Source organism: Bos mutus, chromosome 6 (assembly GCF_027580195.1).
Source record: "Bos mutus isolate GX-2022 chromosome 6, NWIPB_WYAK_1.1, whole genome shotgun sequence".
Classification (NCBI taxonomy): domain Eukaryota; kingdom Metazoa; phylum Chordata; class Mammalia; order Artiodactyla; family Bovidae; genus Bos; species Bos mutus.
The window spans coordinates 85,102,459-85,130,142 of record NC_091622.1 but is presented as its reverse complement, the minus strand read 5'-3'; the positions used below and the strand labels follow the sequence as shown (position 1 = coordinate 85,130,142).

The 27,684-nt window shown below is 34.2% G+C and overlaps 1 protein-coding gene across 1 annotated transcript; it reads right to left on the bottom strand.

Moving 5' to 3' along the window:
* Positions 1-1,713: 1,713 nt before the first annotated feature.
* On the bottom strand, positions 1,714-15,737 carry CSN1S1 (casein alpha s1). Its single transcript, XM_070371894.1, has 11 exons — positions 15,687-15,737; positions 13,697-13,729; positions 12,765-12,803; positions 12,304-12,327; positions 10,511-10,534; positions 8,182-8,205; positions 8,038-8,091; positions 6,468-6,509; positions 5,798-5,821; positions 3,636-3,662; positions 1,714-1,872 (listed from the first exon to the last, which is right to left on the bottom strand). The coding sequence occupies exons 1-11, from the start codon at positions 15,735-15,737 to the stop codon at positions 1,714-1,716; spliced, it is 501 nt and encodes a 166-aa protein (XP_070227995.1).
* Between the last annotated feature and the right edge of the window lie 11,947 nt (positions 15,738-27,684).

Genomic DNA, 27,684 nt, shown 5'->3' with positions numbered 1-27,684 from the left:
AGTGATTCAAAGGCTTTTAAAACATTTTCCATACAGAAATTTAATGAAGACTTTAATTCCCTTTGACTCAGTGGCCTTTATACCAGCATGATACTACTGGAATTTAGGTAACAAGCTGTTAGGACAATTTCACTTAAGGATGTTACACTGTCTAAAATACAGTAGAGAACTCAAGAAGAAAGAGTGCCTTCAATTTGAGATTGCCCTATTCTAAAACAGCAGTTGAAGCCTTTGGATAGAATGGTTTGACATGATAGATGAAAAGACATGTAGAGCATGGAATTTTCAGAACCATCTGTAAACCAAAAAAGAAATATGTGGTTAGTTATGCTGCATGTTTTGAAGGGAGAAGGTACTGTTATGATAAGATACACTTTAATAGTCATTTTCTCTTCATCTTAAGATGAAGTTCACAAAGTTATATGTGTCTCCTGTTACTAACACATACCCACTGCTCCTGATTTTTAAGTTTTACAGGCAATTTATGACTAGGTTGCACTTTCTTTTGCAGTAACAGAAAATATGGCAAAATAATTCAAAGTAAAAACTTCCAAGTACATCAGACTTTTATTTTCCTTCTTTTGATCTGTTATAAGGGAAGTTTCCACCACTGGAAAGGGAACATACACACACACACACACACAACTACAAGCTCCTATATAGTAAATTGAAGTACTCAAAACATATCTATGGACATTTAAATCTGTTTTCTTCTTAATAGACAAACACTTGATTGAACTATGTGATGTGTTAAGTATTTCTATTTCAGTGATCATAAAGAATAGGATTCCACTGTTGGGGTCACCAGAATTAGTAACACCCACACTCCTATACTTGTATAAAAATTTCAATATATAAATTATATTAATTAAAATTAGCTAGTTTTATTGCTACTTAAATTTGATATTACTATAATACAAAAAATGTTGAAGCCAATTTAATTATTGATATTATCTAAGTGTAATGTGTCTAAATATAGCTAGACTAGAGGACCAGCAAAACAACTTTATAGTCTACACGTTGTACTTTTGTACTGAGCTCTCATATGAAAAGAGGATCAATGATTAGACAAGCAATTTCCAACTTACCAAAGACCATAACTGTGGAGTCCCTCAGAATTCACTTGACTCTTCTGAAGGAGCAAAAATTGGTAAAATGTGAGTAAGGTATTCAGTAATAAAATTTTGCTAAATCAAAAAATGAGCACTAATTTTCCCAGCAGTACGCTTAATAGATTATTATATTTAATCACCTTCAAGGTTATAAAAACAAGCATCATTATATTATTTCAAGTAAGCAAAAAAAAAAAAAAAATCAGGATTTCAAGTTGGGACTTTAGGAATGCCAAAATCTGCAGTTTATCCCCCACAATGCATTCTAATGTATATCATGGATATAATCAAAAGAAAGGCATTTAAAGATTAGCAAAAGTTCAAGGAGGATAAAGTTGAATTTTTACTTTGGAGAGAAAATTTTCCTATTTTCATCAGAATGATTATCACTTATCGAATAGATAGCACTGCTCCACATGTTCCTGAGTAATGGATTAACATTAGCCATATACCAGAAAGTTATCATCAATTTTCCATTTCAGAAAATTCTAGTATAGGACACTAAGCATTTATGTGTCATGCTTATTCTAAATCTATTTTTATATTATGTTTTCTTTTATTTCCTTTGATAAGGCAACAATATGCAGTCATTTAAATGAACTTACCACCACAGTGGCATAGTAGTCTTTCCACTGTTCTCAGAGCCAATGGGATTAGGGATGTCAGAGAATGATGGGGCATCAGTGTATTGTGTGCCTAGTGGAACGTAATACCAGGCACCAGATGGATAGGCATCCAGCTGGTAGAATTGTCTGAAAAGCTAGAGAGAAAGACCATTGAAAAAGCAACAGTGTATGAGAAATCAGTTTTGAATCTCTGAAAATGAATCATTGCATTCATTTCAGACATGGCTATTCGCATCACAAGAGATGTTTACTCTGTGAGGAAAACAGAGAAATCAAACTCTTCCCTATGGTAAGTCACAGTAAGGAAATTTTGGAAAGGGCTTTTCTTGGGGTACCTGAGGGGTAATGAATAAATCACTTCTTTAAGATCAATAGTCAGTATTGAACTCTAAGAACCTGCATTACTAACACAGGTCCAGCTATCAAAGTCCAGAGGAAAGTGGTAGTGTGAATTTAATTATTATATAATTTATAAACTCATGGGTTTTTGGACTAGAGAAGGTCATTTTTGCCTTTCTGTTCTATAGTTTAGTTTTCCATGAAGACAATGAGCTCAAAGAAAGGGAGAGTCCTCGTCCCAGAATAATACAGGGATTTCAGAAATGCCAAGAATAAAGAGAAAAGAATTCTTAATTCCTAGCCCAGTGCCCCTTCATAACTATAAGGTTTTGGTGCAAAAACATTATTTCTTTTCTGAAATTTTGGAATAGGTACCTCTGTTAATCTATCATGGCCTTTTATTTGTTTCTGTGTATTAATGTAATTCTTTATATATTCAGGTAGAAAATACATGTTCTTTGATGGAATTAGAAAAACCAAAGAAAGCATTTCAAGTTTTGCTGTGGTTGCCTATCCTAATGATTATAATAAATATGATATCTGAGATTTTCTCTTATTAGTGTTAATATAAAAAATAAAATAAATTCACCTCAGGGTAGAAGTAGGCCAGTTCCTTAAAAGAGAGAGAGGGAAAAATAGTTTTGTGATTCCAACCCAGTTAAATGCCATAATAGACTAAAGTATTACTACCAAATGTTCACATTAAGATGAGAATGATTACCCTCTTTTTTTAAAATTACATGGAACGGTGAGGATAGTGTACTCTTTAGAACTCAGTGAAGTACATAATTGTCTTTTCTTTTCTCTTACTTTGGCCCATGAGTGAAGAGAGAATTTTAGAAGAAATTGAGAGCGAAATATGATTCATATTAAGGAATAATTATCATAAAATTTATTGATGACTACTGTGTTTTGAATCTTGTTTAATCCCTTATAGATTCATATTTATAAAACCCCATGGTTTTCTTTGTATGGTTTATTTTTTAAATTAGCATACTATATGTAAGCTCAATCATCAATGGACCAAAGAAACTGAACCGAATGCAGTTACCACCTTTAAAAGTGAAGACACAAAAAAAACACTGCAAAACTCAAGATATGTGAGTTTTGGAAGACAATGAATTGATAGATTCATATTAATTTCACAAATGAAAGAGCAGGGCTTAGAGAGAAGAACACAGTTTGCTCAAGGTCATAAGATTAGATCTAAGACTGAAAACTCAAGAAGCCCAGACAGTACTGTAGATTAATAAAAAGTCAAATTTGAACAATATGAATAGTTGATTGAGGTTGTTCTAACTTAAAAGTTGACCTGAAGCTCTCTTCACTCACGGATGGCCATAAAATTGTTCTTTCATTTCCTTTGGCAACTTAGATCTGATCTTTCATAGCAATGCTGGAACCAGCAATGTTAGAGTCCAACACCAGTCAACAACTAAGAAATACTAGCAGAGCACTACTTCTTGATGCAACTAGTAAAATAACTTCTAAAAAACAGTGGTTACCAATAGATAGTTTGGGGCAGTATTAAAATACACACAGACAGACACACACTTACCTGATTCACTCCTATCATAGGTTCTTTCTGGAAAGAAAAAAAAGAGTCAGGGTGATCTTTTAAGGCTGAATAAAACCAAAAAATGTAAGAAGCAAACTTTTTGAAATGCTTTTCATGTTAGAGATCTGGGAATTCACACTAATAATTTTGCCAATTGCATTATCTAGATACTATTTCTTCTAAGACATACGAAACATACACAATCCTCATAAGATTCACCAAATGACAGTAGTGATTGAAATTGGCATAGCTTTTGATAGGAATCAGAATTGTAATAGCAGCACATATTTCACAGTATCTGGTTGTCACCTTAAAAATGAAATCAGAAGCCCCAGGAACACTACTGAATCAATGAAATGCAGGGCAGAGGAAGAATCAGTTTCTATTATATATTACAGATAAATACACTGTACAGATGGAAGGGAAAACAGAACATCAGAAAGGTTTTTTGACAGAAACATTTAATCTCTCTCCAGACAGTTTCTTCTAAAGGTTTAAATTAGTATTAATAAATCTCCAAATGGCTTGCTTGAAAGAGCATAATTATGAGTTTGAATTTCCTAAATATAAATTGAATTTAAGAATAAAATCATGGACATAAAGATATAAAATTTAGGAATACCTTAAAAGAGAAATTAACATAACCATGGAAATGAACACTTCATAGTGTTTAGAATTACAAAGGGTGCTGCTGTCAGGGGAGAACGGACAGAATAGAGCAGCTCCCATTCCAAAGAAGAATGACAAATAGTTCTCCTTTCTCAGATTGATTACTACAACTTGTTTCAGAAAGTTGGGAGTGAAAAATAACCACCTGAGAAGAAAGAAGTCTCTTCAAAATTGTGAAGCTATTTAAAAGCAAACATATTTAAACTTTGCCACATATTATCAGTATGTAATTCATTAAGCAAAATATTACCTGTTGGGCATGGATTCCCTCTTTCATACTGTGAAGTCGTTCCTAAATAGAAGGAAATATGTTCTAAGTTACTTAGATATCTTCTGATATAACACATTCATTTTACAATTACCAAGAATATAGCATCATCTGTGAAGATTAGTATAAACTGTATTCTCTGCCAAAATTTTTAAAATTAGCAATATAGCTTTCATTTTCTAACTTTAGAAAAAACTATTCCACTCAATGTTATACTTACTATAATTTGGAAGGATAAAGAATCTATAAGTTTCATATTTGGGGGAAAATAATCCACCAATTCCCTAGGACTACATATTTTCTGTTCATGACTATTAATCACTTGCTTACATTTTATCTTTTATAAATTTTAAATAAAACATTATCAAATATGGGTAGTAGAAAAACTTCTCCCTTGGATTATATTTATTTCTGTTAAAAAAGAAAGAGGAACACACACTATAAAAACAACACTTGAAGAAAATACTAAGATATTCTAGATTTAATAAATAATCTTATATGGTCATGAATAGCTTCTTCAGAACGAGAGATCACTTTATTTTAGTACATTGATTTTACTCATGTGTGAATCACAGACATTTGCTAGGCACTTTCATTCACTGGGGGTCTACGCTAAATGCTAGGGACCATCTATGAAATAAATAATAATGAATACTATGAGCAGTGAACACTATGAACAATGAACACTAAGAGCAGGACCATATCGTTCTAACACTTGTGGAGGTTACGGCCTAATCATATCATAACTAAGGTGCTAAAATATATTATTCATGTAATTTCTTAGATTAGTAATGCTAAGTTTGATTGGGGTACTGATATATCTAAATTTATTTGGCTTCTAAGTCCAAGGCAACAGAAGCAACTTGGAAACTGAAGCAAGAGTGACACCGAGGTCCAAATTAAATTCATTATTGACTTCCTCCTTCCTACAATTGTAACAGAATAGAAATGTGAAAGTGTAATTTTGCTAAATTAAGACAAGTCCTTTTCCCTAAAGTCCTAATTAATCAAGCTTATTTGGTGTAACTAAAAGAAAAATTTATAGCCTCCCAAGTGAAAAACTATGACACTCAAAAGGATTGATACTAAATAGTGAAGCTGGATTGTGCTAATAGATACTTTTTTGATCTATCCATACTATCAGCAGATAGTTTATGACTTCATAGTTCAAATGCACATCTTATAGTGCATTTAATATATTTTAAATTTAGTAAATATATCTCACCTCAGCACTATTGGGAACAATTTCCTTAAAAAATAAAAAACATGTATTATTAGTTTTATGACATTAATTTACATTCAAGATAAAAATGTTAATTAACCAGACACATCATAGCTTATCTGTGATTAAACAAAACAAAACCTTCATAATATTGTCAAAGGTCTCATGAACATAGCAAATTTTATAGAGTCTAGGGATTAGGGGAAGGAGAGATTTTAGGAACACTTTATTGGACTTGCCACAAGCTAGCCTCAGGGATAACTGAATAGGAGATTGCTCATTCAATATTCAAAACAATGTCAGGAAATGAAAGTAACTATAAAGGAAACGGGTCTAGAGACAATGAGATCAATCAACTTGCCGATTCTTTCTTAGAAAATTTTGACAAAAGCAATTTGAATGTATGGGATCCCTGATTCCTTCTACAGAGTCTACACTGTTTTCTTAAATGGAATGTTTATTTGGCAATGATCTGTGCTTTCACAAAGAGACATATATGTGGAATCACCACTCAGAACTGAATTTGGGAAAATAAATCAGAATAAATTCCAGAATATAATGAATCATTTGGGAGGCTCCAACATGATTTGATGTAGAATTTAGTCAAAGTAAATTTCATTTAATTATTTTAATTTTGTAGACTTAATTTTGTATTATTATAATAAAATATTACCAGCTGGGGTACTTTGTATTTTTTCAGTCTGAGAAGCTGTTCCTATTCAAAAAGAAAAAATATTGTCAATTTCGTGGATACCGTCTATCATAGTATCCCTTTCCCAGGAGTAAATAATGAGAAACTAATAATCTTACTTTAGTGTTGTTTCTACCACAGAGAATTTGGATTAGCCCAATTATTCTTTTTTTTTTAATATTAGAAAAACTACTTTGTTACATTATTTTTAACTTAAAATATATTATAATGCAGTCAGATATAAATAAGTATTCAGTCAATCCTAAAAGAAATCAGTCCTGAATATTCACTGGAAAGACTTTTGCTGAAACTCCAATACTTTGGCCACCTGATTTGAAGAACTGATGCATTGGAAAAGACCCTGATTCTGGGAAAGATTGAAGGCAGGAGAGGAGAAGAGGACAGAGGATGAGATGGTTGGATGGCATCACTGAATGGACATGAGCTTGAGCAAGCTTCGGGTGTTGGTCATGGACAGGGAGTCATGGTGTGTTGCGGTCCAGGGGGTCACAAAGAGTTGGACATGACTGAGTGACTGAACTGAACTGAACTGAGGCAGTTTTGATTACAGTGACTATTATATCAGAATTGCTAAGAAAATTGAAAACAGATTTGCTTTCTGTGCAGTGATTAGTCACCTCAGTTGTACCCAACTCTCTGTGATCCTATGGATATAGCCCTCCAGGCTCCTTTGTTCATGGAATTCTCAAGGTAAGAATACTAGAGTGGGTTGCCATGCCCTCCTCCAGGGGATTTTCCCAACCCAGTGATCAAGCCCGAGTCTCCTGCATTGGTAGAGGGGTTCTTTACCACTAGCACCACCTGGGAAGCCCCATTTGTTTTCTGATTTTTGCAAATTAAATCAGAATATTGGATGAAGGGAAAAATGATGTTTCTGATACTAGCCACATTTACTGAGGGCTTACTTTGCAATTCAAAATGGCTCAGACGGTAAACCGTCTGTCTACAGTGCGAGAGACCTGGGTTCGATTCCTGGGTCGGGAAAATCCGCTGCAGAAGGAAATGTTGCCTGGAAAATCCCATGAACAGAGGAGCCTGGTAGGCTATAGTCCATGGAGTGGCAAAGAGTCGGACATGACTGAGCGACTTCACTTTACTTTGCACTATGTCTTATTTGTATTAATTGCTTTATATGCTTTAAATATTTATTATTATTTTGTCACTTTGGAACTTAGGTTATAGACTTACAGCAGATAAGGAAACTGTCTAATACCACATGCTGGTAAAACGTAGAGCTTAGAGTCAAACTCAAGTCTGGTCAAATCTATAGCGTGCCATTTCAATACTGTGCTAATCAGATCTGAAAGTAAACTGTAATACACAATTTGTCAAATGAGAGTATGAATTAAATATCTGGGATTAAAAAAGTTGTCAGTTTTATTTTCAGAAGGGATCAGTATACTGCTAGAATCTGTTAGACTGCTTACTTTAAGTTTAGCAGATATTGAAAAGGAGAGATAATTTATCAATACAACATTCTTGCTCATTCCCTGATACATTGGTCTTTGATTAACTTTTAATAAAATTTTACCAGATAACCCAGGTAACGCTCAGAGGGCACATCTTCCTTTTGAATGTGCTTCTGCTAAAAAATTCAAAAAATAAAAAGTTTAATTAAATTTTAAGATATCCTGGATGATGTTAATATATTTTAAATTTAGTAGATATATCTCACCTCAACACTATTGGGAACAATTTCCTTAAAAAATAAAAAACATGTATTGTTAGTTTTATGACATTAATTTACATTCAAGATAAAAATACTAATTAACCAGACACATCATAGCTTATCTGTGGTAAATTGATTTTAGCCACAAATTCCTGGGTAATTTAGATAAGATGAACAGTCAAAGTACATGTTCTCTTTTCTCTTCTCACTACTTTCACCAGGGAAGTTATTCAAAATGTTGGATTATGAAGTATTCACTTTTAACTGACTTCACAGAAACTTCGCATAATGGAACTGGGTTTATTTTGTAAATTGGATGAAGTTCTGCTCCCAAAGTTTAAGGACTTCATCACCTTGTATGCCTTCTCTTTTTCTCCTCTAGGTTAACAAATAGCAAAGGGTTCCAGTGTCTCTTTAACATAGAATTGATTGAGTTACACAAAGGATATATCATGTTTAAATTTCACAATTTAGAACATAGCCATTATTGTAATTTTCAGTGACAAGATTTAGTTCTACCAAAATCTGGAAAGGAAAAAAAAATTAGAAAAATAATGTCTGGACACCACAGATATACAGATAGGATTATTTGCTCAGAAAGAAATCTATAATTTTGTCTCTGACAAATAATTGTTTTCTTACATTTTTGGGGTTGACAGCCTTGTATGTTAAAATTAGGATAGAGCTGCATACATAGTGCCTTATGCAATGAAACCTTAAGGGACATGTAAACTTTATGGTTCAACAAACTTTCATAAACATTTTCTAATTGGGATATTGAATTAACATAAAAATGGTATACCTCACTTGACGAAATGCTTTCAGCTTCCATTTGCTAAAAGAAAGAAAATCATTGTTACTGCCTCTGAGACTTTTAGAATTAGAAGGAAACTATTATGAAACACAGTTTGAAACACACTTTCATACTGGGTTGCTAACTAGTTTTTAGTGAAAACAATTGGGTATAAAAAGATTCAGGGCCAATAAAATTTACTTTTTTTTGGATTGTCAATTTTATTTAAAATATGTTGGAGAGGGGGGTGTAATAACTTACTTTGTAACTTAAAACCTTTTTATTAAAACAAATACAGATACTTTCTTGAGTAGAATGCAAATGCATATGAATTTTTGTGATAAAAATGAAACCTGGAATGAAGAATCCTATTGAGCTGGGCTACCTGAAACCCTGGGTTGAGTTTATATTCCCATATACACTTGGGGCAATTTTGATGTAAATAAATTGGAAATATTAAAATAGAACAATCAATTTCAGAATGGAACTAAAATTACATGAGCTTTTAAAAGTTCTACTCTGTGAAACATTTAATTTTTTTCCTAAGTCACAGATGCTCATATTTACATATGGATATGATTTCTGTTCCCAAGTACATACTAAGATATTGATTCTAATGTGCAGCAAAATAGTCATCTCTTGGGAGAGTTGAGTAAAAAGTATTGTGGGCTAATGAATATTTTCCCATGTTTTGAGATTAGGTAGCATAGCCCATTGGAGAATGGAATGGAAAACCACTTCAGCATTCTTGCCTTGGGAACCACCATGAACAGTATGAAAAGGTTAAAAGATATGACACTGAAAGATGAACTCCCCAGGTCAGTAGGTGCCCAACATGCTACTGGAGAAGAGTGGAGGAATCACTAGAGGAAGTCAATCCTGAATATTCACTGGGAGAACTGATGCTAAAGCTGAAGTTCCAATACTTTGGCCACCTGATGCAAAGAACCCACTCTTTAGAAAAGACCCTGGTCCTGGGAAAGATTGAGGGCAGGAGGAGACGGGGATGTCAGAGGATGAGATGGTTGGATAGCATCACTGACTGAATGGACGTGAGTTTGAGCAAGCTCTGGGAGATGGTGAAGGACAGGTAAGCCTGGCATGCTCGTCAATGGGATCACAGAGTCAGGCATGACTGAGCGACTGAACAACAGCATAGCCCACTGATCCTACATAATTGCTGCAATAGATTCTTTCTGCCCAAAGACCACCCTCAACACACAAGAGAGTGAACTCTTACCCTGGGATGACAGAAACAAGGTTTTAATTTTTTGAGGCGGTTGTTTCATTTTTAAACACTCATGCACATTTTGCTTTTTACTCTTGATTTTAATAAAGAAGCAAAGTTTCTCCTGATCATGTAAATGTCAAATTTCCTCTCCTTACTTTAACTTTATCTGGCACAACATTGTACATTCTTGGGTATGATAGCACTGCTTGAGGAGTTCAATCACACAATTGCAGTGGATAGCTTTCTTAAAGCATAGAGCATATCCTATTTATGATATATAAGTGTAGAGTTTATTAAAATAAAGATCTTACCTTAATATCTTCCATGGCTTGATCCTTAGGAAAGAATAGAGAATTAATTTTATTTTTCATGACAAACATTCCAATATAAAATGATAATTACCAAATAAAATGGATGCCAAAGGAAATAGAAATGGGTGGCAATAGTGAAGTGGTAAGGAAAATTTTAAAAAAGCCTACCTACCAGGCTAACTGAAGAATTTTTCTCTTTAATCTGCATTTTAGAGTTCAATAAAAAGTACTGTAGATTTTTCTATGTTTTGATAAATCATTGTAAATATCCTACATTTTCCTTTAACTAGCCTAACTTCTTTTTTTTTAAACTTTGCTTTTGGATGACAAACCAGAGCATTGGATTAAAAATTATGTGATAAATAAAAGTACACAAAGCATTGATTCAATGATGTATAAATATTTAAGCAAAATGAATTTTCTCCATGTAGTATGTTGTGTCCAGTTTCCATGACCATAGCAGTATAGAGAGCAGTGAGACGCTCCATAGAATTTAAGCTCAAAATACTATGTTGGTTTAGTTATCCAGCCAATTTTGGTCAACATACATATTGCATCTTTTTTTCTTTGAATTAGAGATATCTGTTTTAGTTTTGGCCTTAGAGAATTTTCATTCATTTTGATTAGGATACTTAAAGGATATTTGATTAGGATATTTTTTACTTCTTTATTTCCCTTATATTATATTTAATAGTTTTAGAATAAAGAATCTTACCTCAGTTGATTCACTCCCAATATCCTGCCAAGAAAATTTACTTAGTCAGGTATGAAGAATAATTAAGAAGGTGTAAAATTTTAAATACCTGTATGTTTTTTTAATAACAAAGCTATTAAAACTTTGAAAAACAACCTTGATCAAAAACTTGTGTTTAAAGAAAGTAAAAAAATCATTTGTGACTATGTAAAACATTCTTGGAGCAGATATATTGCTTCATGTAGTACTCAATAAAACATTTTTTCTATTTTGGCTATCAGTGAAAATAGTCTGTCAGTCCATAATTGCACTAATTCATTCTTTTATCCATTCATTCATTTATACTAATGCCTTGTCTCCTCATAGTTGCAAAGTTAAATCAATGAAATCAATATTCAGAATTCTCAGTAGATCTCATCAGTCATTTTGAAAGTTCAAGAAAAGTATAAATGTTACATGAAAATTTTTTTTCTAAAATGTTTTTCATACTGCACAAGCATTTTTTGACATACCACCTTAACAAAATTTTCTTATTTTCATACGAAAAATTTTCCCTCAAAAATTCTCTTTGTCAAAACCAATAAATTGTAGGTTGCAAAATATGATTTTGAGATAACTTTAAAATAATTTAAATATCATTTATGTTCTTTACCTTGCTCAGTTCATTGACCTTCTCCTTAAGGACAGAAAAGAAGAGAGGAACATGAATGAATGGATATCTATAAGAAATGTATCTTACATTTTGCTGCTGCAAATTAAAAAATAAATATGCTTTTTGTGAATGCACTAATATTTTTTGCAATATTATTTCTTGTATTATCTCCTTGCTAAGTTTTCTTTATTTAAGCTGTCAGTTCATTACTGTGCGCTTAAAAATATTTAAAAAATTTTGTTCCAGTAAATTTGACTATTATTATCTTTCATCTTATTTAAGTCATAGTTCTGAGTTATCTTCATCTCTCTGTCTGGTTCAATAATCTAATAATAATCTAAGTGATTTTTTCACAAAAAGGCAATAAAGAATTGGCATAACACCATAAATAACATAGAATAAAATGCTTTGTTAATTCTGCAGTATATTCTGTTCAGAATTTCTTACCTTTCCAAACACTTCTGGAAAAGGCTACAAGGGAAAAAGATTATATTAAAAATCATTCAGGCTAAATTGGGTTGCCTATCAAATCTTTTAAATACTGGTCTTGAAATAAAATTTCTATTTGTGTTCTATTTGACAATTCAGTCATGAAATTACAGAAGACACAACACATCCAGGGTATTGTAGAGATAAAACATTCCATCATAATGAGAATGGAAATTGTAAAGTTTACATAGATTATGCACAAAACATCGTAAGTGTTTTACAGAGAGTCAAATGTATAGGTACAGATTAATATTTAAAGCAGCTTTTTAATATTTGCATATATAATTTCAATATTCTTTGTGGTTGCTTGGGTGAGTAAATGAAAATATTTGACCAAGTGAAAAAATGTTTGTAAATAGAAATTGAGTTGATTTTTCCAGAAAAATACATTTGTCATTGAAGAAGTAGATAATACTTACTGCCACAAAAAACCTGAGTAAATTTTCATTGAGGACTTCCTGTAGGAATTAAATTGTGAATTGTACAGGTGAAAAACACAGTCAGAAAAGGAGAATGTTTTTCCATTTGAACACAAATTCTCCATTTATTTAGGTAAACCAAAATATTTCTTAGGTAAAATAAGAGATAATTAGTTTCAGTTTTATGATTTTATTTTAAAATCTGAAAGAGACACCATATTTGGTTCCTTCTTTACCAGGCCTATAGGTTTAGTCAGTTCATACTTATCAAATGTCAAAGGAGGAATTAAACAGGAATGTAATGAAAACAGAGAAGTGAGAGGGTAATCAACTATCTGAGTATCTGGATACAATTGAAATGAATGTATACAAATGAAAATTGAAATGAAGAAGATATTCAGTATTTATCATAGCTAACTGAAAGAGAAATTAGTTGGGGTAAAGAAAGAACCTTATCTCTCTGCTGTCTGGCTCATTCTGTAAAGATTAAAAAATGAACTGAGCAGTGGATAGGGTGGAAGATTAATTACTCTTGTAAAAGTGTGTGATAGAGTATCTAATTTAATACTCAGTGTGTAAATTGAGATCAAGTTGTAAATCATATGTTTGAGTGCAAGGAGAAGAGATAGAAAGAATCAATAATACAGTAAAATAGACCACATATACATATTCTGTTTAACTACTGCTCTTGCATAATAAAATTTTTATTAATCATAAATATGTAAGTCTAAATGCCCTCTTCTCTAAAAAGGTTTGTGAGAGCAGATCAATATTCAGCTCAATAGTTGAAGATATTACACCTCAGCGAATGTGAAACTGGCTGTTTTCTAGAGAAGGAAGGAATGAGACTACAATATATATATTAGCAATTTATCATCACTTAAGTTACACAATTTACAGTGAGTTCTTGGAACATAGAATAGAACACTTACTTGAGGGAGTCCTTGGTGCTTGATAGGATGTTTCTGTTAAAAAAAAAATTGCAAGAATCATAAAACCAAAAGCACTCAAAATACAATAATAATAATATCACAAGGCACATGTAATACTATACATTTAATAGTGCTGTTTAAGAAGTTTGTATTTTAACAGCTAAATTTGACACCAAGTTCCCCTGGGAGGGAAAAAAAATTTATTGACAAAAATCAAGAAAAGTAAATTATCTTCTGTTTTTAGAATATGGTGGAGAAAAGTATAAAAAAAGACAAAAAATAATCTGAAATACTGTTTGGATTTTATTTTTTATCATAAATTAAATTATATAAAAGTTTAACTCAATCTGCATTTTAACTGTGGGAACAAGATTTATGTTTGTTAAATGTTAGCATTAAAAAATGATGTTTTCTTTGGAAAAGGATTAAAGAATCTGTTTGCTGGGGGATCTATATCTGTTTCACTGATAAAAGGAAAAGATATGGACTACTCCAATGACACATTTCTGAAGAACTTGGATCCTTTTTTTGTAACTTACTGTCAGATATTTTCTTCTTTTGATGCTTAGGGTTTAGCACAGACAGAACTCTATTGGTTAAGAAGCTGGATTATTAGTGATCCTTCATTATTTACAATTTAGAAAATAGGAGTTTAACAATAGAATATCTCAGCATTTCAGAAACTTTTTCATCTATATTTGATAGTTTGAGTGTCCAAATATCCAAAACTATTATCTTATTTGAATCACTTTCTTGTCAGTTGATTCCTATTTATTTATTTATCATTATCTAGAGGTCACAACGGAGAAGGCAATGGCACCTCACTCCAGTACTCTTGCCTGGAAAATCCCATGGACAGAGGAGCCTGGTGGGCTGCAGTCCATGGGGTCGCTAAGAGTCAGACATGACTGAGCGACTTCACTTTCCCTTCTCACTTTCATGCATTGGAGAAGGAAATGGCAACCCACTCCAGTGTTCTTGCCTGGAGAATCCCAGGGACGGGGGGAGCCTTGTGGGCTGCCGTCTATGGGGTCGCACAGAGTCGGACACGACTGAAGCGACTTAGCAGCAGAGGTCACAAAGGAACAGAATAACTTTTTGTTTCACATTAATAACTGAATTTGTTTTTTGAGAAGAAACTTAAGTTACTTTACATTATCTAGTTTTTCTTTCTACAAGGACCAAATTATTAGATCTTTGAATCAGCTGAATGAGCCCAACTTTCTGTACCTTGGGAAATATTGGTTGGCATGAGCCATCTCAAATGAGGGTTTGATTTAGGTTCCAAAAGTGGATACACTGGAATATAGGGCTTAATAGTATATTTGGTTGGAGAAGGCAATGGCAACCCACTCCAGTACTCTTGCCTGGAAAATCCCATGGATGGAGGAGCCTGGCAGTCCATGGGGTTGCTAGGAGTCGGACACGACTGAGAGACTTCACTTTCACTTTTCACTTTCGTGCATTGGAGAAGGAAATGGCAACCCACTCCAGTGTTCTTGCCTGGAGAATCCCAGGGATGGCAGAGCCTGGTGGGCTGCCATCTATGGTGTCGCACAGAGTCGGACACGACTGAAGTGACTTAGCAGCAGCAGCAGTATATTTGGTAATACAATATTGGATATATATATGTTTACAAATATGTTAAGCCTATAATGGACCCAGGCAAAGAGACTAGTTACCTTCTTTGATGCTCTTTATTGTATTGTTAATTACCTTATTTCTTTTTTTTTTAAATTTTTAATTGTGAGGTGTTTATATTTCAAGATAGAAATTTTATTTAGAGTTAAGTCTTTGAATAAACTAAATAATAATGATCAAAATGTGAAGGATTACCATAGCTTTAATATCAACACTTTAATAGCTAATTAGAGACCATCAAATTCTTTACGACTACAATATCTTGCACTTGATGAGACTTGCATCAAATTGCATTTGAGATGACTTCAAACAAGAATCTAGAATCTTCTAAATTCTCTACTGTACTCACAGGCCTGGCAAGAGCAACAGCCACAAGACAGGTAAGGATGAGAAGTTTCATGGTTGTCAAGATCTATGTAAGAAAATAAAATAGTTAGGTCTTATAATAAAATTTGATTCATGAAAAAAAATTCTTGATTTTTCCAACAAAGGAGTATATTATGATAAAAGTTGTTTCACTTGAAAGTAATATTTTTATTCATTTAGTTTTTAATTTTGCTCTTCAATATAAATATTTACCATTCAAATTATTTTGCTTAGTGCTTATGTAAGATAAGAAATACCAATATCTTACTACACTTTAAAGTAAAGCATTTGATCCTGAAAGTAATAGTAGGGTTTTGTCAGAGGAATAGAGAAGCATCAATATTTAAATATTACAAATTTTAAAATACTACAATAAAAATTAAAAAGAAATTTCCTCTTAGATCATTGGATTTGTTAAAATTGATAAACTAAAACCCACTGGTAAATTACATTTAATATCTGTAATTTTTTAAAATGTCTTTATCCTTTAGCCTGCTCTTTCAGAGTCTTCATGAAAAACATTGTTTGTGCATTATGTAGAAACTATTAACCTTCATTAAATTTTTAAAAGGATCTAGCTATTACTTAATTTTGCTGGTTGATATATCCATGACATGACTGTATGAAGATGATTAAACAGAATCATAAGTCAAACATATCATGTTTGACTCCTAGAGTTCCGTTAAATTGCAAGACCCCAAAATACATACATTTATATGTGCTGGAAAAATGCGTTTCAGATACATAAGAAAAATTAGATTATACATGAAATTTGTTTATACCTTAGTCAGCAAACTAATGACAGATTATTTTATATAGGCTGCTTCAGTTTACAAACTGTAGAATCTACCTCCATTTGTTAAAAAAGACATATTTATAGGCCCCAAATGAGTTTACTGTTTTCATATATTTGTATCCTTACAAATATCCAAATTTAATCATCTTTATAAAAGTAGTCATTTATATCTAATTGTCTATCATTGACGTTTCCTTTATAAAATTAATTTTATTAACCTAATTACACAAAATAAAAATGGCCTTGAAATATTCTACCAGAAATGTTATTTCTATGAAAACAAAAATATTATAAATTATTCTGTATGACAACTTTTTACAGAATTTGACAAAAATGATTCAAATTATTTTACTATAAATCTATACTGAAGTTATGTATCTACATTTTCAGTATATAAGAATTTCGTTTAAAAATGATCAATTTGGTCTTTATAAAAGTATTTAATTTTTCACCTATAGCTCTGAGATAGATAGTATCAACATTTGGAAATATATTTTTAAGCTAACAGTATATCATAGGAAAGTACCAATACTTGCAATCACATAGAAAAGTTACAACTGCGTATTAGTGAAGAATGAAAGATGAGACAGAGGAAAATCATAGAAATTTTGTTATATGTATACATAATACCTTGAACCCAAGACTGGGAAGAAGCGGCAAGCTGGGTTGATGATCAAGGTGATGGCAGACTTTTGCTTCCAAGCTATTTAAACCTACTGATTAGTAAAATGCTAATTTTGTGGTTTCAGTTTAACCAATAGGTTTATTTAAATTCTAAGAATTCTCTCACATAGGAAATCAATGTTCTGTTCAGTTCCTCTCCCAAGAAATTCTAAGGAGAGTTTACAACAAAGAAGCGACTCATTATACAGGAAATGGAATGGCATTGTTCTAAATTAACAAACAAAAAACCCCAACAAAACCGTAGATTTATGGTTATTATGAGAACATGCATTTATTATATCAATAAAATTTCCTTTGTAACCTTTGAAAAATTCAATACCTGTAAAGGAAATTCTTGGGACAAAATGGAGTCTTCAAAATTTTTCAATTTTTATTAACATACAAGACCATGAGAAGAATTCATTATTTATTTCACCTTTTAAAACTCAGTTAATCCATATTATTTATTATAATTATTTACCTTGTGAAATAAGTTACATTATATGTGGTCTAATCTTTTTCCTGCAAAAAGAAAATACAATTATTGTATAAACTTTGGTGGCATTTTAATTATACCACCAAGCTATTTTTTGTTCATTTTGGGTGTACTAGTTGTGGTAACTAGTTCATTCATTCTGGTATAAATTGTTGTTGTTTAGTTTCTAAGTCGTGTCCAGTTCTTTGTGACCCCCATGGACTGCAGCCTGCCAGTCTCCTCTGTCCATGGGATTTCCCAAGTAATAATAATTGGAGTGGGTTGCCATTTCCTTCTGCAGGGTATCTTCCCTACCCGGGAGTCAAACTCACGTCTCCTGCATTGGTAGGAGGATTCTCATTACAGATTATTTAATTAAAATTAATAGTTATTCAAGAATTATAATTTTAAAATATTGCAAAAAATAAACCATAACTCTGATTTTCCATCTTTTAAAGTAAACAAGTAAAAGAAAAAAATTCCTATCTCTCCAATTCTTAATTGTACTCCTAGAATTAACTGGCATTGTACATTGTAGAAAAATATTATGTGCTAAAAAAAATCTATACAAGTGAGAGCTTTAAAAACTTGTTGATTGCAACTCATTGTTTATAAGAAAGGAATCATATTATATACTTTAAAAAATCTATAGTGATATTTTCAGTGTATTCACAGTTGTATGACAGGAACATTATTTTGTGTTAAAAGAAATTTCAAAACTGTTCAGGCTGTCCATTTTGAAGATAGAAAAGACTATAATTTCCCATATTGAAGTTTTCTTTAGATATTATCTTCCTTACTGTCTGTTTCACATCAATTTCAACAAGATACTAATGTTTTCTATTCACTCTAATTTATTCAAGGAGCTGAGAACAAAAATGCTTGCTGCATTGTAATACTCTACTTTTGTCTTTCCCAGGAGTGTATCCGGACTTTCCAGGTGGCACTAGTGGTAAAGAACCTGCCTGCCAATGCAGGAAACATTAGAGATGCAGGTTCAATATCTGGGTTGGGAAGATCCCCTGGTGGAGGAAATGGCAACCCACTCCATTCTTCTTGCCTGGAGAATCCCATGGACAGAGGAACCTGGCAGACGACAGTCCACTGGGTCGAAAAGAGTTGGACATGACTGAAATGACTTAGCACACACCCAAAGGAGTGTATCCACCACAATTTGAAAACATCAGTCCTTTGACACTCATCCTTCTTCATAGTCCAATTCTCACATCTGTACATGGCTACTGGAAAAACCATAGCTTTGACTATAAAGACACTTATCAGTAAAGTGATGTCACTGCCTTTTAATATGTTGTCTAGGTTTTTCAAAACTTTCTTTTCAAGGAGCAAGCGTCATTTAATTTCATGGCTATAATCACTGTCTGCAGTGATTTTGAGTCCAAGAAAATAAAATCTGACACTACTTCCACCTTCTCCCCCTCCCCCACTATTTTCCATGAAGTGATGGGGCAGTATGCTATGAACTTAGTTTTTTGAACATTGAGTTTTAAGCTGTAGATGAAAGACTACACAACTGTGGCTATCTGGGTCATTAAGATCTTTTAAATACAGTTCTTCTGTAATACTATTCTTGCCACCTCTTCTTAATTTCTTCTGCTTCTGTTAAGTCCTTTTTATTTCTCTCCTTTTCCATGCCCATCTGGGTTGGGAAGATCCCTGGTGGAAGGTCTTGGGAAGTGGGAAATATTCCCTTGTGAAATATTCCCATGACGGCTGTAGTTTTCTTGAAGAGATCTCTAGTCTTTCTCATTCTATTGTTTTCCTCTACTTCTTTGCATTGTTCATTTAAGAAGGCCTTCTCATTCTCTCTTGCTATTTTCTGGAACTCTGCATTCAATTGGGTATAGCTTTCCCTTTCTCCTTTGTCTTTGTCTTTTGCTTCTCTTTCTTTTCTTTTCTTTTTATCTTTTCTTTCTTCTTTTCTCAACTATTTGTAAAGCCTTCTCAGATAACCACTTTAACTTCTGGATTTCCGCCCACCCCCCCTTTGGAATAGTGTTGATCACTGCCTCCTGTACAATGTAATAGCCAGATCTAGTCTTTTGAATCTATTCATCACCTCTACTGTATAATCATAAGGGATTTGATTTAGGTCATAGTTGAATTGTCCATTGGTTTTCTCCATTTTCTTTTTAAGCCTGAATTTTGCAATAAGGAGCTCAAGATCTTAGCCACAGTCAGCTCCAGGTCTTATTTTTCACTGACTATATAGAGTCTCTCCATCTTTGGCTGCAAAGAATATAATCTATCCAATTTCAGTGTTGATCATCTGCTGATGTCCATGTACAGAGTCATCTCGTGTTGGTGGAAGAGGGTATTCACTATGACCAGTGTGTTCTCTTGACAAAACTGTTAGACTTTGACTTGCTTCATTTTTAACTCCAAAGCAAAATTTCCTGTTACTCCAAGTATTTCTTGACTTTCTACTTTTGCATTCCAATCCCCTATGATGAAAAGGATATTGATTTATTTATTTGGTGTCAGTTCTAGAAGGTCTTGTAGGTCTTTGTAGACCAGGTCATCTTCAGCATCATCAGCATTAGTGGTTGGGGCACAGATTTGGATTACTGTGACGTTGAATGGTTTGCCTTGGAAACAAATGGAGATCATTCTATTGTTTTTAAGATTGCATCCAAGCACTGCATTTCAGATTCTTTTCTTGACTATGAGGACTACTTTATTTCTGCTTCTAAGGGATTCTTGCCCACAGTAATAGATATAATGGTAATCTGAATTAAATTGCCCATTCCTGTCCAATTTTAGTTCACTGATTTCTTTCCTGCTTGACCATATCCAACTTGCCTTAATTCATGAACCTAACATTCTAAGTTTCTAATCAATACTGTTCTTTACAGCATTGGACTTTACTTTCATCACCAGACACAACCAGTCATTTCTGCTTTGGCCCACCTGCTTCATCCTTTCTGGAGCTATTAGTAACTGCCCTCTGCTCTTCCCTAGTAGCATTTGGACATCTTCTTACTTGGGGAGCTCGTCTTCTGGTGTCATATCTTTTTGCCTTTTCAAACTATTCATGGGATTCTCATGGTAAGAATATTGCAGTGGTTTGCCATTCCCTTCTCCAGTGGACCACATTTTGTCAGAACTCTTCAGTATGACTTGACCATTTTGGGGAGCCTTGTATGACATGACTCATAGCTTCATTGAGTTACTCAAGGCCCTTCACCACAACAAGTTTGTGATCCGTGAAAGGGATTGTAGATTTATATAATGCCAAATCATGCAAAATGTTAGCCTACATTTATTTGATTTATATTGATATTTTCAATTTGCTTTATCACTTAAAATTCTTCACTTCCAACTACTAAACAAGGCTTAAATTTGAGACACATATTTAGACTATTTGTAGTCAAATGGGCCTTTGCCTTGTAAATAAAGAAAAATATTAATTTTCTTATGTAACAGTCATACATAGGGTGACCATAAAGTTGGTCATCTAACATTGATCATTTATAATAGTAAAAGGGTCTACTCTTAATAATTATAACAAAACAATAGATATAGATTGGACTAATTTAAGAGCTCAAGGGCATAGATACTCTAGTGATATCACAACCTGTTTTGAAAATCCAAAAAAATCCCTAAAGAAATGAAACCAGAAATAGACTGGGTAAGGGAGAACTAAGCTTTCTTGACTTTCAAATTTCAATAATGAAAAAAAAAATTAAACTTATTAGATTTAAACTTATTAGAAAAATTAGCACACAAAAAAACCATTATTAGTAATAAACATAGATTTTTGAAAAACAAAACTATGAGTTAAGAGACACACTATCCCCTGCAAGATTATGTACATTGTTGCTAAATATTCTAGTCCAGATTCAAACCTCTTTGGAGGACTGACTTTGTTTGAGACAGTGAAAAATTCAGAATCTGAAGTTTCAAACTGGTTTGTCAAAGTTCTCCCAGGAACATTTGACTGATTAGTCTTCTAGGAAAGTGTTGCTTAATTGTATAACAAACAGTCAACCTTCCAGAAGGAAAGTTACTGAGAAATGTGAAAGATATTTCTGTTTTTCTCTAGAAATCCATATGCCATTTGGAATCTAAGAAAAGATACACAATAAGATCATTAATGATTACTCTTAGATATTGTATAAATAGAATTTTAGTATCCAGAACTAAAACAAAGCTCTTTTCAGGAAGTTTTATATTCTGAATATATGATAGTACTGGAAATGTGGAACCTATGATAGATTTTATATTTGGATTTAAAACAGTGTCCTTTTTAACTTGATACTCTGTCAATTGGTCTTTGGAAATCTTAAGTGAGCACTGTTTAAGTAAAGAGGTAGAATGTAGTGGTTGCAAGACAATGCTTCAAGGTCAAATTGTAAGTTTAATTTCTGGCTTTCAATGACCAGCAGTGTAATTTTGCAACCTCATTTTGTCTCAATGTTCCCATCTGTTTAGTAATACCCACTTCCTATGTGGTTGAGAGGAAAAAGGTCACACACTTAGAAGAGTGCCTGAAATAAAATATAAAAAATTAAAAAAAAAAAAAGGCTTCAGCAATACATGAACCATGAACTTCCAGATGTTCCAGCTGGTTTTAGAAAAGGCAGAGGAACCAGAGATCAAATTGCCAACACCCGCTGGATCATCGAAAAAGCAAGAGAGTTCCAGAAAAACATCTATTTCTGCTTTACTGACTATGCCAAAACCTTTCACTGTGTGGATCACAATAAACTGTGGAAAGTTCTGAAAGAGATGGGAATACCAGGCCACCTGCCCTGCCTCTTAAGAAAACTGTATGCAGGTCAGGAAGCAACAGTTAAAACTGGAGATGGAACAACAGACTGGTTTCCAAATAGGAAAAGGAGTACGTCAAGGCTGTATATTGTCACCCTGCTTATTTAACTTATATGCAGAGTACATCATGAGAAACGCTGGGCTGGAAGAAGCACAAGCTGGAATCAAGATTGCTGGCAGAAATATCAATAACCTCAGATATGCAGATGGTATCACCCTTATGGCAGAAAGTGAAGAAGAACTAAAGAGCTTCTTGATGAAAGTGAAAGAGGAGAGTGAAAAAGGTGGCTTAAAGCTCAACATTCAGTAAACTAAGATCATGGCATCTGGTCCCATCACTTCATGGCAAATAGATGGGGAAACAGTGGACACAGTGGCTGACTTTATTTTTCTGGGCTCCAAAATCACTGCAGATGGTGATTGCAGCCATAAAATTAAGATGCTTACTCCTTGTAAGGAAAGTTATGACCAACCTAGACAGCATATTAAAAAGCAGAGACATTACTTTGTCAAGAAAGGTCCGTCTAGTCAGGGCTATGGTTTTTCCAGTAGTCACGTATGGATGTGAGAGTTGGACTATAAAGAAGGCTGAGCACCGAAGAATTGATGCTTTTGAACTGTAGTGTTGGAGAAGACTCTTGAGAGTCCCTTGGACTGCAAGGAGATCCAACCAGTCCATCCTAAAGGCGATCAGTCCTGGGTGTTCATTGGAGGGACTGATGTTGAAGCTGAAACTACAATACTTTGGCTACCTGATGCGAAGAGTTGACTCATTGGAAAAGACCCTGATGTTGGGAAAGACTGAGGGCAGGAGAAGAAGGAGACGACAGAGGATGAGATGGTTGGATGGCATCACCGACTCGATGAACATGGGTTTATGTGGACTCCGGGAGTTGGTGATGGACAGGGAGGCCTTGCGTGCTGTGGTTCATGGTGTCGCAAAGAGTCAGACAGGACTGAGCGACTGAACTGAAATAAAATAAGTACTCATTTAAAATTATCCATTATTAGAACATGATCTTTGAAGAATTCCATCTAACTATTTTGTGCCCAAATTATTTTCCTACTTCATGGACTTGCTAACTTTTGAGAATTTATGAATTATATTTTTACATTTATATATGCATTGAAAATGTACAGAAAGGTAAAGACAAAATTTCTAATAGTGACCACAATTGAAGAAAACCTGGAATGGAATATGAAAGGGGAATTGAAAGGAGAACTTTTTAGTTTTATTAATGAGATTTTTTTGTTAATGAAATCTTACACAATTTGATATTTACACAGAATAGTGAACTAAAACAGTGCTTATAAAACTTTAATGTGTTTACGAATCACTAAGATATCATGTTAAAAATCAGATTCAGATCTAGTAGATCTGAGGTATATCCTCTGTTTCTGCATTTTTAACAAGTTCTCAAGTGATAGCACTGCTGGGAATCTATGTGACACACTTTGAGTAGCTAGGAACTGAGAGATTTGAATATGTAAGGTGTAGTCCTCTCTTTTAAACTTACTCAGTAATGAAAGTTTGTACGCAAAATACCACTGAGAAATACCTAAAAGCTTGAAAATTGTAACAATGTATAGAAATAATAATTACATTAAAAATATTGAGTTGTGTTTCCATGAAAGTATTCACCTTTTTATCAATGTCTAAAATAAAGCATTTCCTTATCCAACCCTAGATTCTTTCTGTAAGTAGGATATCACTCTAGTAACAGTTTATCTGTCTATATTGTACTAACATCACCACTCTCCTTTTACCTCCAGCCAAAAGTTCATTCATTTTGCACTAACAAGGCATCTACCTACCTAAGAGACTTGGGAAAAAATGGACTAAAATTTAACTGTGTTAACTAAATGCTACCTAATGAGTTCTTTCTGAAAGACTGTATTTTGGTGGGTAAAGAGATTTTACCTATCATGAATATCTCTTCTGACTTGACAAAATGTGGTTTTCATGATTGATAAATCTTCCTAGCTCTAGTCATTGGTTGTCCATGTTTAACAGTGTTAATATGAAGATATAATGTATTTAACATGCCTTACTAACTCCAGGAGATCAGCCCTGGGATTTCTTTGGAAGGAATGATGCTAAAGCTGAAACTCCAGTACTTGGGCCACCTCATGTGAAGAGTTGACTCATTGGGAAAGAGTCTGATGCTGGGAGGGATTGGGGGCAGGAGGAGAAGGGGACGACAGAGGATGAGATGGCTGGATGGCATCACTGACTCCATGGACCTGAGTCTGAGTGAACTCTGGGAGTTGGTGATGGACAGGGAGGCCTGGTGTGCTTCGATTCATGGGGTCACAAAGAGTTGGACACGACTGAGCGACTGAACTGAACTGAACTGAACTAACTCCAGGAGATAGTAAAGGACAGGGAAGCCTGAAGTGCTTCAGTTCACGAGGTCACAAAGTGTGAGACATGAATTAACAACTGAACAACAGTAACAACTAGCTATCAAAACTAGCTATCTTATCCTATCAGATAGGATAATAAACCATCCTTCTGTAGAATGGAATATATGCATTTATTAATCAATTTTTATAGTTCTTTGCATTGTCTAAAATCTTCTTTTAATTATGAATCCATTTACTCTTCATAAGAATTGTGTAGTGAGGGGAAAGCAGAAGTTATACTTTCTTTTGTAGATAAGGAAACCAAACCATCTGTAAGTTAAGTGAATTAACTTCTGTACAAGGTCTTGCATCTGCTAACAAGGAAAGGATGACTCAGATCTTCCAAAACCAAAACCTATGCTCTTTCTAATATACCCTGATGCTCATTCTTTTACTCAACAAAAATGCTTAATATATGCAAGATGTTGTATCTTTAGATAAATAATGAAGAATGCAACATTCTAGCAAGTGGAGAATGCCTAAAACGAGTAAAAGGTGAACATCAGGGGTACTGTTAGAGTAAGAGGAACTAGTGGTATAAAAAGGACTCACATTGTTAAAGACAAACTTTACAATAATTCTGCAGAAGTCTGCAGACTTTCAGACATGTCTTTCCCTAAATCCAATATGATCCAACAACAATCTTCTAATGCTTTTGTCTTTCACTAACTACAGCAATATCAATAACAATGTTTCTTCATTCACTAACTAATCTTTAATAGTGGGTAAGTGTTTGCACTCTTATGGAAGTGCTGAAGTGTCTAAAAGTCAGTGTTAGAGCAGAGAGAGAAAGACACTGGGAATTTGGGCCATTTGAGTGGGCACCGATATTTTCTAGGGTCATTGCAGTTTCAAGATGGAACAAAGAACAAACTGCAGGATCAGGATTGTCTTAGGGATTCCTGAAGGACAGTAAATGGTAGCTGTGAGAGGAGAAAAAGGCCAGACTCTAGAATAACAGAGATTTTAAAGTAGGGAGGCCATTTGAATAAAACTAGTAGAAAAAGTGAACAGGAAGTGGAAAGAGAAGCAGAATAACCATTCCTTCCCCTCCTGGAGGTCCTTCTGACCTCCAGATACAGGTGACAGCACAGAGGGGACAACTTCTTCTCCCTATCCCCTGTGAGAAGGTTATAAAATGAGATATTTTTACCTGGGAGATTCAAATTCAAATGTCTGTCTTTCTTGGAAGTAAAGGAGATGAAAGGAGTTACTGGCAATGTGATTAAATTTTTGCAGACACAGTGAAAAGGATTATTGAGGGACTGTGGAGCTGGTATGGAGAAGGCAATGGCAACCCACTCCAGTACTCTTGCCTGGAAAATCCCATGGACGGAGCAGCCTGGTAGGCTGCGTTCCATGGGGTTGCTAAGAATAGGACACGAATGAGCAACTTCACTTTGACTTTTCACTTTCATGCATTGGAGAAGGAAATGGCAACCCACTCCAGTGTTCTTGCCTGGAGAATCCCAGGGATGGGGGAACCTGGTGGGCTGCTGTCTATGGGGTCGCACAGAGTTGGACACGACTGAAATGACTTAGCAGCAGCAGCAGCAGTGTAGCTGTTATGCTTTAGGCTGGAGATTCTTTGAACATGGTTGTTGATTAAAATTACAGTGATGAAGATGTAGTATAGTAGGGAAGATTTCACAGAGATACATGAAAAGTCATGTAAAATCTAACAGGTAGAAGTAATTTCAAGATTTATTTCTAAATGGCTGATATAAAAAGCAAAGGACAATGAAAGTCCAAAAGACAGACAGCATATAATGGAATGATGTGGCTTGAAATTTGAAATGACTATTAATATTTGGGTAAGCCTTGGAAAGTTGAGAAGTGAAAGGGAGATTTACAGATTAGGGAAGTGTTAATGGCAAGTATGTAGAAGCATCAAAATAAAACTAAAATAATTCTGTTGGGGGAACAAACCTATATATTAATAAATTTTATATATTGACAGGTACTATAATTGTTGAGGAACACAAGAACGCTGAAGGTGCAAAAAGGGAAGTATTAATCTCAGCATGAAAAGATTAGGAAAGGAGTCCTGAAAGATGAGTACAAGTGTATGAACTAAAGTGAGAAAAAAGGGAAGGGGGTTAAACGTGGAGGTGGAAGGGAGGTCTTGGTTTGAAGTGTACCATAATCACCAGGGAAGTGATGACTGGCACAGGTGAAAAGGAAGGCAGCAAGCAGAACATGGAAGACCAGGCAGTACAAGGAAGAATTTGAACTTGATTCTGAGAATTAGAAATTTTCCTTCGAGGAAGGCAGATGCCTGAAAGGCTGGCACTCTCTCCTTAGGTGGTGAGGTGAAGTTCTACAGTGCTCTTCAACTCTGCCTCACCTCTCCCCACCCCAGCTCTTCCTGGGTGTCATAGCTTCCTCTTGCTGTTTCAAGTCAGGATGGTCATGGATTGTTTCAGTCCAGGTATCTCCAAGACCTTCCTCTTCCTGTCTGGAAGCCCTCTGAGAAGGTTAAAGAAGTATTAATAGAGCCCTCCCTGTTCCAACAATTCACAGCTATGTCCCTGGCCTCCGGGGTCCTTTGTTTCTGAGCGGTCACCTAAGGAGACAAGGAAGGTCATCCCTTCAATGTACTGATTATTGTAGTGCCAACGCTCAAATGCAGCCATAGTCTTTTAAAAGCAGTGCAAGCTGTCATTTATCTAGCACATTTAAAAAAATTTTCTTTATTTATTTGGCTGTGCCAGGTCTTACTTGTGACACTTAAGGTCTTTAGTTTGTGACATGTGGGATCCAGTTCCCTGACCAGGGATTGAACCCAAGCCCCCTGCAGTGGGAGCACAAAGTCTTAGCCACTGGACCCACAGGAAAGTCCCTGATCAA

Coding starts and splice junctions, on each gene's coding strand:
- CSN1S1 (XM_070371894.1), bottom strand. CDS start 15,737: ATGAAACTTCTCATCCTTACCTGTCTTGTGGCTGTTGCTCTTGCCAGG. Junction 10,535..12,303: donor TTCCAGAAGTGTTTGGAAAG/GTAAGAAATTCT, acceptor TTCTTTCCTAAG/GATCAAGCCATGGAAGATAT. Junction 6,510..8,037: donor AGCGTTACCTGGGTTATCTG/GTAAAATTTTAT, acceptor CTTTTTGAATAG/GAACAGCTTCTCAGACTGAA.